This window comes from Dipodomys ordii, unplaced genomic scaffold (genome assembly GCF_000151885.1).
Source record: "Dipodomys ordii isolate 6190 unplaced genomic scaffold, Dord_2.0 Scaffold8, whole genome shotgun sequence".
Lineage (NCBI taxonomy): Eukaryota > Metazoa > Chordata > Mammalia > Rodentia > Heteromyidae > Dipodomys > Dipodomys ordii.
In genome coordinates this window covers 24011153-24028797 of record NW_012267224.1, presented here as the reverse complement: position 1 = coordinate 24028797, position 17645 = coordinate 24011153, and the positions used below count along the sequence as shown (strand labels likewise).

General features: G+C 35.0%; 1 protein-coding gene across 1 annotated transcript in view; it reads left to right on the top strand.

The window, feature by feature from the left end:
* Window positions 1–11979, top strand: part of Nfxl1 (nuclear transcription factor, X-box binding-like 1) — a 39069-nt gene extending 27090 nt beyond the window's left edge. The window contains exons 17-22 of the mRNA XM_013009177.1: window positions 957–1123; window positions 3491–3560; window positions 5810–5914; window positions 7433–7519; window positions 8229–8282; window positions 10720–11979. Of these exons, the coding sequence (XP_012864631.1) occupies window positions 957–1123; window positions 3491–3560; window positions 5810–5914; window positions 7433–7519; window positions 8229–8282; window positions 10720–10893 (657 nt within the window). The 3' untranslated portion in view covers window positions 10894–11979. The remainder of the gene's footprint in view (window positions 1–956; window positions 1124–3490; window positions 3561–5809; window positions 5915–7432; window positions 7520–8228; window positions 8283–10719) is intronic.
* The last annotated feature ends 5666 nt before the right edge of the window (window positions 11980–17645 follow it).

Below are 17645 nucleotides of genomic sequence, written 5' to 3'. Positions count from 1 at the left end.
TGTGGAATGAATTAGATGTTCTTTTAAAAAATGTACTTTTAAAAATAAAAAAATAGAAGTTATTTATAGAAGAACATGTTTGTAATGTAATTTGAAATACTTTTACTTAGTCTGAAAGCCAAAAATAGTTTAGAATTTTTTTAATACATTAATAATTACAATCATGGCTGTTCACAAATGATAATAAAAATGCTTGGTGTTTAATAAGTCATTTTTATGTCTAATTATAAAAAACAGTATTCTGCAATTAAAACTTCAAATTTCATTTTTATCTTCTGACACCAGTACATTAAATCACTACAGCAGAGAGAGTTAATATGTATGTTACACTAAGATATATCTATTTATGGGTGTGATTTAGCTTTAGTGATGTGTATTCAATGACGATTGTGCTAGTTGGAGGTGAAGTTAATTGATAATATTTTACTCCATATTTTTCCAGCACTATTTTCAGAAAATATTTTACATTTTAGCACTATTTTCAGAAAATAATTTACATTTTGCAATTTAGTGACCTTATGTGGTCAAGTTCATTTAAAGGGTGAAGTGGTTTGACTTAATGAGATTCATGAAAATCTATATAAATGATGGTTGTACTGATGATCTTATTCTTTATCTTGAATATTTTTAAGATGAATGAGAACATATGCCATTTTATTAGCTCTACTTTAAAAAGTATTATATGTTGGGAAATTCTTTCTGACATTTTTAATATATGTATACAGAGTATTGTGATCAATATATATTATTACTCTTCTTCCTCCCATTCCCTGGTTTTAAAAGAATTTCAACAGGTTTCATTGTTCTATTTTCATATGTGCATTAAGTTGATCTATTTATTCTTAATCACTCTCTGTATTAACTATACTTCTAAGATGTGCAAAATACTTTATTTAGTAGGATATCTAAGTTCAGTGTGTAGAATTGTAAGGATTTATTTCCATGCAATTTTTCAGGCTGGTTCAGAATGCCTTCATTGTGAAGAGGGGTGCTCTAAATCACGGCCGTTGGGTTGTCCTCATCCTTGTGTTTTGCCTTGCCACCCTGGAGACTGTCCTCCTTGTGTTCAGATGCTTAGAATAAAATGTCACTGCAAGATTACAAGCCTATATGTGGAGTGCAGGTAAGTAGGCTGAAGAAATACTATTTTATTAAGTTTATCTGTTTACCAAGTTTTTGTATTAAGTTTTAGTAAGCTTATCTGTCTATTAAGTTTATCTTTAGACCTTGTGTAGTCATGGACTTTTCAGTAGATATCTGAAAACAAGAAGTGTAGCTTAATCTATCTTCTAGATACTTCACTGTGATTTCAACCAGGAAAATTCTGCTTTATTCCATTTGGAGATTTTGTATAAGATTTTGTTAGGAAAAAAGTGTTATCACTGGCTTTTAAATAATTACAAAAGCACTTCTGGGACAGATTGTTCAAATTGTTCAACTGATGGTGTCAAACTAGAATTTGGTTTGATGAAAATTAGGTATAAATTTTTAATTGTATTTTTAATATGTAGACCTTTTGTTTCTTACACTAGTAAGTGACTTGAGCTCAAGTGGTAGAGCCCTGAACCAAGAAGTTCAAGGACAGCACCCAGACTCTTAAGTTCAAGCACCAGTAGTGGTACCAAAATAAAAAAGTGTCCTTTCTCATATTTAAAATTTTTGTGGCTTAAATTCTTTTTCATTTCATGATTGTAACTTTATTTAAATAGGCAAGTTAATATCCTAAATTTCCTTGTTAGAAATTTCAAAGCATTACATTGAAAAGCTGAGTCATTCTTAATTATAGAATAATAAAAACCATGATATTTTATATGTATTCAGTTATTCTTTACAGAGTAATCTTCTTTTTGATATTTGTAACTTTTTTTTTGTTTTTGGTGCCAGTACTTTGGCTTTAACTCAGGGCCTGGGTGTTGTTCCTTAGTTTGTTCATTCAACTAATTCAGCCATATCTCTACTTCTGACCTTTTGGTGGTTCATTGGAGATAAGATTCTCATTGATTTTCCCACCTGAGCCAGCTTTGAACCACAGTCCTTAGATCTCAGCCTTCTGGGTAGCTATGATTACTGAAGGAGTCACTGGCACCTAGCTGTGACTTTTTAAAAGTATTTTGCGAATCAGTTATAAAGAAATTGAAAAGCACACAATTATCTAAAATATAGTATACCCTTGGTATATACAGGTATGTGATTCCAAGGAGACTACTGTTGAGGAAAAACTGTGGATACTCAAAATGCATAGAGTTTAATGCTTTCATTACTCAGATTTGCATGTACTGTATGTATGTATAGTTGGTTTGATCATCCATCTATAACTTGAGTCACATGGAGTGGGCTACATTATTGTCACAAAAAAATTACTGTTGAATGCATTATTACTGCTCATGCAAAACTGGATCTTCATGTTTTTCATCTTGAATACTATGTGATCCATTTTTATTCTTAACACCAGCAACTTCCACTGAAGTCATGCTGCATTTCAACAAATTTAAATTTTTTACTTTATCACTTATATTAAACATATTATATGCTCTGTTTGGCTTGGAAAAATTATGATCACTTTTTACCTTGCCTTTTAGGGCACCATTTGATTTTAGAAGGCATATTTTCACAAAATTAAGGGCAAGGAAAGACTCAGCAGATCACACAGTGAAGTAAATGTGACTGATAGTAACACAGGACCGACTGAGCTGTGTATTTTGTGTGGGCATTCAAAATGTTTGGGTTTGAAATTTCTTTTAAAATTTACCATTTTATTTATGACTGCTTAGTCCAGTAATAAGCCTATGAATAAGTAGGCTTTCTACAATTTTAATATTAATATATACCTCAAAACAAATGGAAAAAAGTTTTCCAATGAGCTTCCTGTATTTCCCACTGAATAGCCTGAATTTTTCAATTGGAAATAATATATTAAACACTAGTTGTAAATTTTTTGTGTTCAGTGTTTTATGAAAAATTATAATTATGGATTGTAATGATTTATCTACGGAGAAAGAAACTAGCAGGAATTAGTAAAGAGAAGGCAGATCTGGATGATAATTTTTGTGTTTTGTATTGCCTTTTCATGATGTTTTTCCTTTTAACATTTGACCTGTGTAGAAAAAGGTATAGAAAAAGGGCTAGATATTTTGAGTTACCATAACTGTGAAGTAATTTGAAGATAATTGCTAGAGAAAAAAAGTGAGATAAGGCTACCTTCATGGATATATTTGAAGCTGCAATTTATTCGTAGAAAATTATTCTGTTCTCTCTGCTCTTTTCTAGCTCTTCTCAGCTCTTTCCTTCTCTTCTCTTTCCCAGCTCTCTTCTCTTTCCTAGCTTGCTCTTTCGTGGCCACCTCTTTCCTAGCTCTTTTCTCTCTCTTTCCAGTTCTCTCTCTTTCCCAGCTAAAAAAAAAAAGAAAATTATTCTTTTTATTCTGAAAAAAATTATGCTAAGAGATGAACATTGGTTTGAATTTCATCAAAACTTTCCCTCCTATTTTTAGAAAAATAACCACAGCTGATGTAAATGAAAAGAACCTCCTCAGTTGTTGCAAAAATCAGTGCCCTAAAGAGGTAAGCTGTAACCTGAAATTTTTTTTTTTTGTCTGTCGTGGGGCCTGAACTCTGGGCCTGGGCACTGTCCCTCAGCATTTCAGCTCAAGGTTAGTGCTCTATCATTTGAGCCACAGCGCCACATCCAGCTTTTTCTGCTTATGTGGTGCTGAGGAATCAAACCTAGGACCTCATATATGCAAGGCAAGCACTCTACCACTGTGCCACCTTCCCAGTCCTGTAAACATTCCTTGGAAGTAAACGTTCCTTGGATATTTTTTTTCTGGGATTTTTATTTTTATTGTTTGGCCACCTTATTCCAAGTTTTATTCTAGTGGTTCTTCACTGGGCCCACTGAAAATGAAGTGCAACTGTTGTCTGTGAAAGTGGTAAGACATAGTTAGCATAGATACATATCTCTTCATGAAATGTGTGAGTCGTAGAATAAGAAGTACCTCTTTGTGAGTATTAGAACAAGAAGATATTTTTGAGAGCGATTTTAAGGTAGTATATATGTTTTATGCAATGAAGTATTGACGTAGACTGCTCAAAATGTGATTTAGATTCAAAATACTGAAAAGAAGTAAATACAAAAGCTTGCAGTAAGTGTTTGATACATGAACAAATACTGAGCTTGTTAAAGAGATTAGTGTGTCTATGGGAAACAACAGAATACAAAGTGGTTCAGCAATGTCTTATGTAAAACTTAGCAGTACTCTGTCCTGAGGTAAGATGAGTGGAAATGTAATGTGAATGATGTAAATTTAGTTTTAGTATGAGTGCTTTGGCTAAAAGCTAAAGAGCAAAGCAAGTAGTTGTATACTAGACCAGAAATTAAAGGCAAAAAAAAAAGGATTCTGAATTTCTTAATTATTGGAATAAGTAGTTTGATAGACCTATCTGGTTAATCATAGGAATTAGAAATGGAGAATGGAAATGTTTGTTGAGATATAAACTAAGGTAATGTATCATTGTTAAGAGATTTATGGCACAATGAAAGAGCATTGTCCCCAACTGACTTCTATAATATCTAAATAATGTTGAATATATTTGATCTTTACAACTAGCCTTATTAAATACTGTTACTTTGCATGTTTTTTACATGTGAAACACAGAAAAATCAGATGACTTTTCTAAGGCCCCAGAGTTAGTAGCTAGCAATTTAGTTCTGATTTTGAAATTAGTCTGATTTTGAAATTCAATACTTAACCAATAGAATTTTATTTAACAGTCTGTTGGAGAGAAAAAATATGTATGAAGTGCTCAAAATTTTTTTGGTTGTAGTTCAAGACAGTGCAAGCAGTTTGTCAATAGTTTAGGAATATTTCTTATAAGACTATTATTTAGAGTTGCAAGTTAATCATATTAGGCTTTCATAGTAGTTTAAAGCTGTGCCTCAAAAGTATGGAGAACTGGGTGCCCATGGCTCATAACTGGAATCCCAGCTACTCAGGAGGCTGGTTCAAAGCCATTCTGGGCAGGAAAGTCCATGAGACACTTATCTCCAGTTAACCACCAAAAAGCCAGAAGTGGGGGTGTAATTCAAGTTGCAGAGCACCAGCCTTGAGCAGAAAAAGTGACAGTACCCAGATCCTGCATTTAATATCCAGTTACAGCACCAAAAAAAAAAAAAAAGGAAAGAAAAAGTTGGATAACCTTTGGATAGACAGGAAATTTATTTGAAAACAAATGATATCAGGATAGGAAGATTAGTAAATAAGGACAAGGAGCACTTAGACTTTGTGACAATTACTGACATGTCTCACTCCCCAAAAGTATGTATCAATACGTAGTATCAAGCAGTTTTAATATAATATAATGGCTGAAAGACAGGGACAATTTATTTCTCCCAGAAATTCACATTAGATATGAGACTCTGTACTCTTTAACTCATGTTTCCATTATTGCTTCAGCTTCATTTCTAGTACATGTAGAAAAAAGGAACATGGAAATATATTCCTAAAGTCCTTTGAATCACAAATCACTTGTATTTGGTTTCCTTCCATTGGCTGAGATGCAGTCACATGACTAAAACTAGCTTTAAGAGTGACTATGAGATCTATTTTTGGAGTGATGCTGGGTGGAACATTTAAAATTATGGGTAATTAAAATAATTTATCTCAGTGTAAAAAGTTGAAAAATAACTTATTAGCCAGGACTGATTTGTCCCTTGTGTGATAGACTCATGCTTAAAATAATCTTAGGATGTAGGGAGAGGTGAATGTGACCAAAATGTAAGATGTGATTGGTTTATGTTTGTTTTATTTCAGCTTCCATGTGGTCATAGATGCAAAGAGATGTGTCATCCTGGTGAATGTCCCTTCAATTGCAATCAGAAAGTAAAACTTAGATGCCCTTGTAAAAGAATTAAAAAGGTAAGTATTTTAAGTGATACAAAATGCTTTCTTATATAAGTTCTTGTCTGGTTTGGTTTGTATGTGGTGGTAGTTCTTTATTTTTTTTTAATATAAAGTCTTATTTCAATCTTCATTATAATAAAATGAACCTACTGTAAATTCTTATTTTAAAACGTACCTTTGGCAATTCAATTTTCTGCAATTTAATAGTAAACGAAAATTGTTTTATGTTGGAATCAAACTCAATGTCCCTTGGGGATAGAATCAATGTACTCTAGTCTTGAGGTCTTTGAAGAATATATAGTGAGAGAGTGGGTTTTATAGTTTAAGAAATGGTCTGGAATCAAACTTTGTTCTTTTGACACTTTTTTTTGCCATCAAGTATTGTCCTTTGAAAATGTTTCCTTCAAATGATTTAACATCCACAACCTCATAAATAATACAATATTCCAACTTAGAAGAAATTAATTTTATGATTAAAAAAATAGGTCCTAGAGGAGTAAACAGGTGAAAGTAGTTTACTAATCATTGCTAAAATGATTGGAAAGTTCAGTGGAATCAAATGATCTACAAAACCTGTGAAGAAAAGATATCAGGTCTTGTTGTTTCTTGTTTTTTTTCAGTTTCCATTTTTTTAAAACTTAGTGGCAGTGTGAACTCCTTAGAAACTTTATTTCATATTGACTCTGACTTACTCTAGCTTAGTTACAGTTGTAACTGCTTGTTTTTCTTCATTCTCCGATTTTTCCCTCAAGTTGAATTGTCTTTTTTACATTTTAAATTCACTTATATTCATCCCTACAACAGACACTTTTTGAGGATTTTTTAATGTCTTTTGGTATTTTATTTTCATAGTACCCATTATATTTTCTTGTAGTAGGTAACTTCTGCACTTAAATTTATAGTGTCATAATTAAATTGATTAGTTTTACATGAAAGCTATATATATATTTTTTTAATTTTTTTTATTTTTGGGTCTGGTCGTGGGGCCTGAACTCTGGGCCTGGGTGCTGTCCCTCAACTCTTCAGCTCAAGGCTAGCGCTCTATCACTTGAGCCACAGCGCCACTTCTGGCTTTTTTCTTTTTGCTTATGTGGTGCTGAGGAATTGAACCCAGGGCCTCATGCATGCAAGGCAAGCGCTCTACCACTGAGCCACCTTCCCAGCCCGAAAAGCTATACTTTTTAGCCAAATCACTTTTAATCTAAGATGCTCCTTTACTTTGTGAGATTTTTTTCCCTAGAGGGTTTTGTTTCCTGGAAGTCTTAAAGTAAAGAATAAAAATAAAATTGGAATTGAGAGAGGCACCTATTAATAATTACTAAATTGATTATTTTGATTTTATATATTCACTATTTTACTTGATAAAATGAAGTTTCTAAAGCAAGGCGATGTTTATAACCATACTATTATTAAACATTAATAAATCTGACAAATATTTTTAAATGGTTAGGTTGGGTGAATTTTGCTTCTATTTTTACAGTTCTGAAACTGAAGGAATGATCCTTTAAGATTTAAAATTTGGGTTATTTGTAGGAATTGCAGTGCAGCAAAGTACGTGAAAATCAGGTTTCAATAGAATGTGACACAACGTGCAAAGAAATGAAGCGGAAAGCATCTGAGGTAATGTGTCACGAAATGCTACTTCTAATGTGCTAGTAGCCTTTCGTTACTTTGGAATTTTATTTTATTTGATCAAAGTATATAAATGTATGGAAAATTACAGTGAAACCCTTTTGTACAAGTATACCCTTAAAGAAGTTTAATCTTTTTTAAAGCCTAATTTTATAGGCGTATTTTGAATTTAATGTATGCCTTTTTATATTGCCCAATGTGTTCTTAAACTGTCCTTCATGATAGTACATTTGCTTTGAGACATAGTTATTTGTTTCAATATTAGCATAAGCCTTCTGAAAATTAAAATAAGATTTTTGGTAGTCTTTGCTATTGGGGTGTCTTTAACACATTTTTCCCTCTGAAGTCATGATCAGTTTCAACTCTAGAAAAATGTGGTATTTAATTATTGATTCTAGATTCTGAATATATTCCATAAGAGGAAAAAAATCAAAATTTAAAAATATTTCAGTGTAGTGTTTTAATGCTTTGAATGGTGTTCTAACAACTATTAAAGTTGTTAAGAGATGTTTGCTTAAAGTATAATATTCCACTTGTGCTCCTCAAGTCTGTTTGATAGTATCATGGTAATAATAATTTCCAAGATAAAGCTCCCAAGAGTTATTGTGGGTTAGAATAGACTGGATTGGAAGATACCAAATTCTATATTCAATTTAAAAATTAAATTGTTAATTTACTTCTAAATATATATAAACAGATAAAAGAAGCAGAAGCCAAAGCTGCTCTTGAAGAGGAAAAACGAAAACAACAGGTAACAGCAACAAAATAAACAGATTTATGTCTCTTTGCATCATTGTTAGCTTTTGCACAAATTCAAGGTGGATATCTACTCTTCTAAACTGATGATACCAGAGTTTTTCTTAAGATAAATTGAAATTTGAGAAGGCAAGAGACCTTTTATATTCTTAGTTATTTCATCCCTTTGCTGGCCATAAGAATTTTAACTATTCTTTCTTTGTGGAAGAAAGAGAGGATAGCATGTTGTCATTGAAAGCATCAGAGCTCAGGTCTTCACACAGCAGAAATTGTTCGGGTTCTTTCTGAGTTGCAGATTATCTGTAACAGACAAGTGCTGTTTACTTAACAGTACATTTGTTTTAAAATATATTCCCTCTTTACCCTGTAGATCCTTAAATTCATGACTATCATCTGTATATTCCTGATAGTCTTTGATAACTTGAACATTTTATTGATCATACATACTCCAAAGAGTAGCTTTACTTTCTTTTTGTGTGTGCTGGTCCTGTGTCTTGAACTGAGGGCCTGAGTGCTGTCCCTGAGCTTTTTTGTTTAAGGCTAATGCTCTGCTACTTGAGTCACAGCTTTACTTGTGGCGTTTTTGGTAGTTAATTGGAGATGTCTCATGGGCTTTCTTATCTGGGCTAGCTTCCAACTGTGAACCTCACATCTCAGCTTCCTGAGGATTACAGGTTGGGTGGCTTCACTTTCTAATAGTGGTGTGTGATTAGTTGTCAGTTTGCATCTTGAGATGTTTTATGCTTATCAAATGGGTGTATTTTATACTAAATTACCTCCTTTGTGAACAAAAGTAGTAATGCATGACTTGGGAACATACCAGAAACAAGTCACGTGGTAAAGATTGGCCAAGATGATCTCTGATACCTTTATCATTCTATAAAGTTGATTTGCCAAATAGGCCCCAAAGTTTTACCACAGCTAATACAACCAGATTGGCTGGTATCCTGAAAGATTAAACTATTCAGGATCATTTGAAAGGGCTAGGTATGATGTGCTGGCTCATACTTATAATTCTAGCTACTCAGGAAGCAGAAGCCAGGAGGATTACACTTTGAGGACATACCAGGCAAAAAAGTTAGTGAGATCACATTTCAGTCAATAAGCTAGGCATGGTGGCACATACCTGTGATCTCATCTACGCAGGAGCAAGCATGTAGATAATTGGATTGTAGTCCTAGGCATGCCCAGGTCCAAATGAGAGACTCTACTTGAGAATTATCTTAAGTAAAAATGTGCTAGGGTCATGGCTCAATTGCCTATGTGGCAAACACAAGAACCTGTGTTCAAATACCAGTACTGCCAAAATTAGAATAATAATAATTTAGGGTGGTTTTCTTCCTACCACTCTTTTTAAAGAATTGTGTTGGATAGAGAGTTTTAAAATATAATATTTACTGATTTTTAAAGTGGAATAGATTAAGTAGATATAATGTTTATTTGATTACTTGGTGTTATTTAAGCATCAGTTTTTTCTGAGTAATCTTCAGTTTTTTTTTTTGGGTCCGGTCGTGGGGCCTGAACTCTGGGCCTGGGCACTGTCCCTCAGCTCTTCAGCTCAAGGCTAGCACTCTACCACTTGAGCCACAGCACCACTTCCGGCTTTTTTCTTTTTGCTTATGTGGTGCTGAGGAATCGAACCCAGGGCCTCGAGCATGCAAGGCAAAAGCTCTACCACTGAGCCACCTTCCCAGCCCAATCTTCAGTTTTTTTATGCTCTTGAGATATTTTGAAAAAATATTAGCAACCACTCAGGGAGCCAGTTAATAACATGTTTTAGTGAGTAACTACAGTATTGTGTATTATTTTTCATTATCATGTATAAAAGCTTTATGAGTAAATACTTACTGGAATAAAAATCCACATTTGATAATGACTGTCACCCAGTTATTCTTTCATAGAATCAATATCAAATTCTTTGCAAAATAGTAATTTTGTATTAAAGCATGAAATATATTTTCCCTTGAAGACTTTTTGCTGTTTTTAAAGCATTTTTGATACAGTGAAGACTTGAATTCTTTTTTTCTCTTGCTTTGAATTTCTTCCCTACAGACCATTATTACTTACCACCTGCAATGTAAAAGAACTGAAATTGTGTTATTCTTACTGGGCATCATAGCATTTGTTAGAAGCTGTTGTTAAAGTAGAAAACTGCTGTCTGTATTTTAGAGGCCCTGATTTAATCAGATATTTGAATATTTAATAACAAACTCAGTGCTGCAGTTTGAAATGATTATTTCCCAATTCCCTTTCTGCTTACCTAAACTGTGAATATGTTGAATTCAATCAGTAGTGGAGGGATGTGGTTTCTTTTTAAATCAATATATTTATACTATTACTATTAAAACAAATTGATTTGTTTTCATTCAAATGGAAAGTTTCAAATAAATGTTTGCAGTAAATTTAACAAAAATGAAACTGTTTTGATTTAGGCTGAACTGGAGGCCTTTGAAAACAGACTGAAGGGTCGTCGGAAGAAGAACAGGAAAAAAGACGAAGTGGCAATTGAACTATCACCTTGGCAAAAATATAAATATTACCTCTTTCCAGTGTGTGGAGTTGCAATGGCATTGTTTGCATGGTACTTCGCCTATGGTGCTGATTAAAGAAGTTTGGAACTTTTAATATACCTCAGATTGGAGTTAGACCAGTTGTTAAATTTGGAATGTTAAAAAATGTGTATTGTAGACCATGACATCTGTTCACGTTCATCTCTGTTCTCTTCCAGCTGTTGTTAGAAGAAGGTATGTTAGGCTTTGTCTTCATTAGTGCACTCACTAGCAAGGGCAGTGGCCACTGTTTAAAGAAAAGATGACTCAAGCCTCTCATAAGGCTTAATTGGTGGCCCAGTTACATGTTTGTTATTCATTCTGACTCCTCACCTAAGTGGTTTCACTTAATATTTCAAATTAATACATCATTTTCTTTTTGTAAATTCAGATTAAACTGAGCCGTATGTGCAGTGAGAAGAATATTTCTCTATGTTTTGGTTACTTATTGGGTACTTTTCTTGATCATGTACTTTGTACTTTTGTGTCAGTCATAGGGCTCAAACTCAGGGGCCTGGGCTGTCCCTGAGATTTTTTTGCTCCACACATCTTCATTTCCAGTGCTTGATTGGTGCTTAATTGGAGATAAGAGTCTCTTGGACTTTCCTGCTCTGTCTGGCTTTGAGCTTCAATCTTCAGATCTCAGCCTTCTGAGTATACTCTGTACTTAATAAAAAGTAATTCTCTAAAAGACCTGTTAAGTTGTAACATGGATCTTCATAATATATTGCAGAAGTTAGTTTGTTAGAGAGGGATTTTTTTTTACCAGTCATTGAAATAAATTTCACATAGTGTGTTCCTTAGAAATTATAATTGTTTTTAACAAATGCAGGGTTAGGCTCTTCACATATGGCTGTGTCTTGTGTAAGAACTGAATTGAGCATGTTTTGTAAAACTTGTATGTATCTTTTTAAGATAATAATAAGAGAAAAAGTAATATTTATGAGCAGTATGTACTTCGTACAGAGCTTAGGAACTTGATTCTCATTTCTGTTTACCATAATCCTAGATTATAGCTAGAAAAAATCTTATGAAAACAGAAAAATATCAGTAAGCTATTCTTTGAATGGTAAGTCATTTAAAATAGTTTTGCTATTTAATTTTTGTATGACTCATGTTTCCATTAAAAGTTTGCATATCAAATTGAAATCTAGAATATTGATTTTTTAAAAAAAAAACATCAGGGGCTTTTAATTGTAGGTCAGCATTGAACTTTAGTACTTGATGTAGAACACAGTAACTGATAGGTAGTAAGCTATCTAACTAAAAAAGTGATAGAAGTGTGTTTTAAATAGGAGTTCAAAGGAAACTGATAAAATTTGATAGATGTAAATTGAATCTTCTACATCATATTGTTTATATTGAGTATTAGCTGGTGACCAGAGTTGCAGGGAGACCATTCTTTCGTTTATGGGCTCTATGACTTTTGTTTTGGTGGTATTGAGATTTAAATTCAGGGCCTTGTGCACAAATGACAACCCCTTTCTAGCCTTTTTTGCATAAGTTGTTTTCCAGATAGTCTCTTGTGTCATTATCCTCCTACCCTGAGCGCGCCTCCAACTTTATTCCTCTTGCCTCTGCCTTCTCTATAGCTGGAGTTACTGCTTTGAGCCACCATACCTGGCCCCTTGGGCTTTTATGTTTTGATTTAAAAAATTTTTCCCAGTGGGTTTACTGGGTCGTTTAGAAACTCTAAATCAGAATCTGCTACATTCAAGTTAGTACCTGCTCAAACTAAAGTAATTATGAAGGACTGTGAGTGACATCTTAATTGGGAAGTCATTTTCTTGAATTTCAGAAACTTGGTCTATTAGGTAAGCCTGAAGCCTAGCTCATGCCTGTTTTTTGGGGGCTTTTGTTCTTGCCCAGATAGTTTTTGGTTTGTGTTTTCTATGCTTTGTTGGAAAGAATTAGTGATCAGAGGGAAAGATTGAATGAATGAAATGATCTTGTTTGTTTTTTCTTTGATTACCTCAGAGCTTAAGTTAGCCAGAGTCACAAAGCTGTTTATTTATTGAGATAACAGATATGTTTTCTTTGTGATAGTTACTTTCTAGGTACTAAAGATAATGGTACCTAGAAATCTTAGATTGTTGCTAAGGAGTGGAAGACAGAGACCAAACTGCAGAAAGTGTATGTTACTTCATTTGTGGTAAATGGTATAGAAAAAAGTGGAAGTAGAGGTTAAAGGTACCAGCTAATTTAGACTAGTAAAGTCCCTTGAGATGGGGACATTTGATCTATGAGTTGAATGACCTCATTCAACTCAAAATAGAAGGGAAAAATCTGTGACAGAAAGCAGCAAATACAGAATTCTCAGGTTTGGGAGATAATTGACATAGCTAAAGATCAGAAAAGGAGTTGAAAGAAGGGCATTTAAATTTAATGGAATTTAAATTGAAAGCACCATGGCCCATACTCTAGGCCATTTCCTGTGGCCTTTAGTTAGAGTGGATGGAGCAAAGACTGCAAGGGAGCCAGTACACGGGCACAAGTTGGGAGGTATTCTGTGTTGCAGGTGATGTCTTCCGATCCTGTGGCTCTCCATTGCCCCAAGTGAGTGCTGTAAAGAAGTTGCAGAAACTGCTATTATTAAGCTCTTGAAGGATTTTTGAATGTAAGCACTTCTATCAGTGCCTTGCGGTTGTATTTTAAGTAATTTCACATCTAAATTAAATTTAAACAGTCTCAGATAAGTAGATGTCAGTGTTGCTCAAATTATCAAAGGAACTTTACTGAAGCACATTATTTGCATTGGCGTTCTGTGAAGAGGCTCAGAATGACTAACCATCATGGTTATGAATGTTAAACATTTTTAAAACAGTAAGTCAATTGTACTGTTTAGAGTATAAGAGTTTTAATATGGGGAATGTATTTTTTTTAATTTGCCAGTCCTAGACTAACTCGGCATGGGTGCTGTCCCTAAGCCTCTGTGCTCAAGGCTAGCACTCTAACATTTGAGCCACAGCATTACTTCTGGCTTTTTCTGAGTAGTGTTTTGGAGATAAGAGTCTCATGGATATTTCTGCCTGGGCTGGCTTTGAACCGTGATCCTCAGATCTCAGCCTCCTGAGTAGCTAGGATTATAGATGTGAGTCACCGGCGCCCAGCTGGGGAAATGTAAAAAGTTTTCCATTTCCTTTCAAGACTTTTTTTCCTTTGCTTAGATGCCTAATGCAGTGAATATGATAAAAGACTGCCCTCGGAGTGTGATAATCTGTGTTGTGGGTCCCTTCACTTGTACATTCACTTCAGCTAAGGAGTGAACTCCAGGGTAGGCCAGTCATAGGAAGGAAAGGTTATCTATGCAAGGGCTCAGTTCATTGCAAAGGCTGATTTTCTGAGCTTCAGGCCTTGAGGTGTTGAGCCCTCATCTAGCCACTTACAATGAAATGATTAAAACAGTGAAAGACACTAATCTGAAGAATAATTATTACAAAAGACATTAGAGATGTAAAAGAGCCAACAGATAGGTAGCAAAGAGATCTTCAAGGGGAAAGCTACATCAATAACCTAAGGTCCCAGGTGTGACACTTTGACCAGTTATGTTTGTCTATCTGTGGACATGAGGAAGTGAGACAAATGTCTAAGCTAAAGTTGACATTAGGATAGCTGTCTCCTTTGGTTTGTGGAAGTGACCCTCTACTGAGTGACAGTGATTAACCAGCCTAACCTTGGGTTTAGGTCCTTTTGACATTGGAGAAGTTGGGCTTCATGGAGTGAGGAAGCAGAGACTTCTCTCTTGGGAGTGAGATGAATTTGGGAAGAACTGAGAAGCCCCTTTGCTTTCCAGAGAGGTTTAGGAGGCAAGATAGGTCTACTGAGAAGCCATTTTCATGTATTTTAGAATTTCAGGATAGAGCAGGTTCAGGTCTTTCGTTTGCTGAGCTAGTCTTGCTAAGTGTTCTTTCTAGTTAGGGTTGGGGCTTGTATTAAGTGCTGCGAAAAATACACAGGCAGGGCTGGGAAGGTGGCTCAGTGGTAGAGTGGTAGAGCGCTCAGGAGGCCCTGGGTTCCATTCCTTAGCACCACATAAGCAGAAAGAGCCAGAAGTGGCGCTGTGGCTCAAGTGGTAGAGCGCTAGCCTTGAGCTGAAGAGCTGAGGACAGTGCCCAGGCCCAGAGATCAGGCCCCACGACTGGGGAAAAAAGAAATGCACAGGTAGCATAAAGATTACACAACTCAGATTTATTGCCTTCACACATCGCTGGGCAGAGTCCCTAAACACCTTCATTACCTCGTCTGGTCTTCTGTTGCACAGCAGTTACTCCTCATTGTACTAAAGAGCATCTGGCAGTGTTACACATTCACTGTCTAACACTTTGACTGGAATGTAAGCTCCACGAGGGCATGGGTACAGCTTTGTTTATTGCTGTAACCATGGAGTTGGGAACCACAGCCACACTGTACATACTAGTATCGGTTTCCTAGGGCTGACATCACATGTGCCATGTGTAAGGTACTTTAGAATAATGGAAATTTATTCTCCCAAAGTCCAAGTGACCACAAGTCCAAAATTTAAGAGTCAGCAGGGTTACTTCCTTCTACAGGCCTTGAGGATGAAGAGAAACATGTTACATCTCTCCTGGCTTGTGCCTGGCATTTCCTGCTTATCATTGCACAACTCTAATCTCTGCCTTCCTCTTCATATCACTTAATATCTGTGTGTCCTTTCTGCATTTTAAGGACTGGGTTTTTGTCCTCTTATGAGTTCATCTTAACTAGATTGCCTGTGTAAATGCTGTTTCTCAACAAGGAAGTTCGCATTGTGAAATTCAGGTTGAACAACAATTGTTTGGGTGAGGGAACTACCCATTACGGTGTCCAATAAATATTTCATAAGTGAATTAATGCATTGACAGCATATTGTAGCCTGTAAACTTGCTGGTTGTTTTAACATTGTCTTCCCTTTATGGTTGTAGTTTGAAAAGACAAGTCTCTAGTCCCAGATTATGTAGACACCATTTATGGGTCTAACACTTCTTTTGAAATCTTAGGTAAGTTACTTACCTTCAGCAATATAGCTTCAGTTTCCTGTTCTGCAAAATGTTGGCAAGAGAAGCAACCATTAAACCATTAGTGCCTTTCCCTGTGAATTTGAGCTGTTAAGTGTCTGCAGCTCTTTTAAAGTTTTACATATTTATTTAATCTCTATAACAGTCTTATGAGGTGAGCCTATTCCCAGTTTATGGTAGAGGAAAGTAGATTTGTTCCAAGAATTAAAATTGGAGAAACTATGTCTCTTTGTGAAGTACTTGGCCCATAGTGCTTTAATATGTCCTAGCTATGATACAAATGAATGACTTCATCTCGTAATTAAGACTTTTTTTTAAAAAATAGATTCACAGATCAGAACAAAACTGTTGTGAACTGGATCACTTTTTGGTCATGTGGTTCACTGTCATTGTGAGGCTCTCCTGGGAAGACTAGTCAGGATGGTGCCTAAGGGAGGGGCATCTGGGCAGTCACGTTGCAGCAGGGAGCCCCTGAGCAGCACTTTATGCCTGAGAGTTCTAAAAGTACAGTTCCTTTGCAATTTCCCATAGGGCCAGTTCTCATTACCCTTGTCCTGATGACTATTCTGGTGTATAATTATTAAGAGTACTGGATTCATGTGCCAGAGTAGTAGGTACTGCAAACAGAACGATATGAATTAATTTTTATTATACTTTGGTGCTACATTGGACCAGAATAGATTATGGGAGTGTGGCATGGTTTTTAAAAGTCTTCCTCTACAATAGGCAGATTTCCAGATTTTCTAGTTCCTATTTAATTTTTTCAAAGCTCTATTCTAGCTTCCCAAAGCCATTGCCACATTTTTGCAAGTATTTACCCATAGTTTACACATTTTATCTTCAATATACTTGTTCCACTATATGGAAGTTCTTAAGAGAGCATGATCTGATTTTGTTAATTTGACAGCAAATCCTAAACAAATTGAACAGCTGTAGATCAGTTCTATCTATCTGTTGTCTGTTTTAGCCTACCATTATCCTAAGATACTGCTGACTGCTTCTCTAACAATTCTTATTTTCAGATTGTCTTCATTGGTAATACTAAGGACTAATTTGGTCTGTAGTAGGATAATCTGACCAAAGTTTGTTCTGTAAAATCAACCTGCCTAGAAATATCTAAGTTAACTTCCTATAAGTCCTTTTAATGTATGCTTTTTCTTTTAAATTATATAACTAGTTGGATATATACTTGAAATTCTAGACAGTAAAATTGCAAAATTCCAGAAATATTTTTTTCATAAAATGAAAAGGTTTTTTTTTGTTTTGTTTTAAAGAAGCTAAATGATAGCTGCCACTTTAATGAGAGGTTGAGAATTGAGTTCAGTGGTGGAATGCTTGCCTAACAACTGCTAGGTTTGGTCCCTAGCCCTGGGAGAAAAAATAAGTTGCAGTCCACATGTAGCAACTTTTGGTTTTAAAGAATAATTCAGATAGGTCATTAAAGATTACTGTGAGCAGATTGAATATTCAAATTAGTCTGAGCATGTCATAAGACTTCTAATATTTATTTATTACATTTTAAAAGTTTGTTACAAAGAAGATGAAAGTAGGTACTTAGGCAAAGAATGCCTACCTCAGGTATTTGTTCTGGTGCTTGTGGTAACTAGAACTAGTAGGCTTCTCTTGATGAAAGAGCACAATCAGTACAATCAATTTTAGGTCTCTGAGAAATGCAGCACAACAATGGAAGAGCAGGGGAGACTAATGTACCCTGGCAATCTCCAATCCCTTAAAGGAATACTTTAATTTCATAGCTTCTGTAGCACCTCCACCAGAGGGCAGAAAGGAGATAAA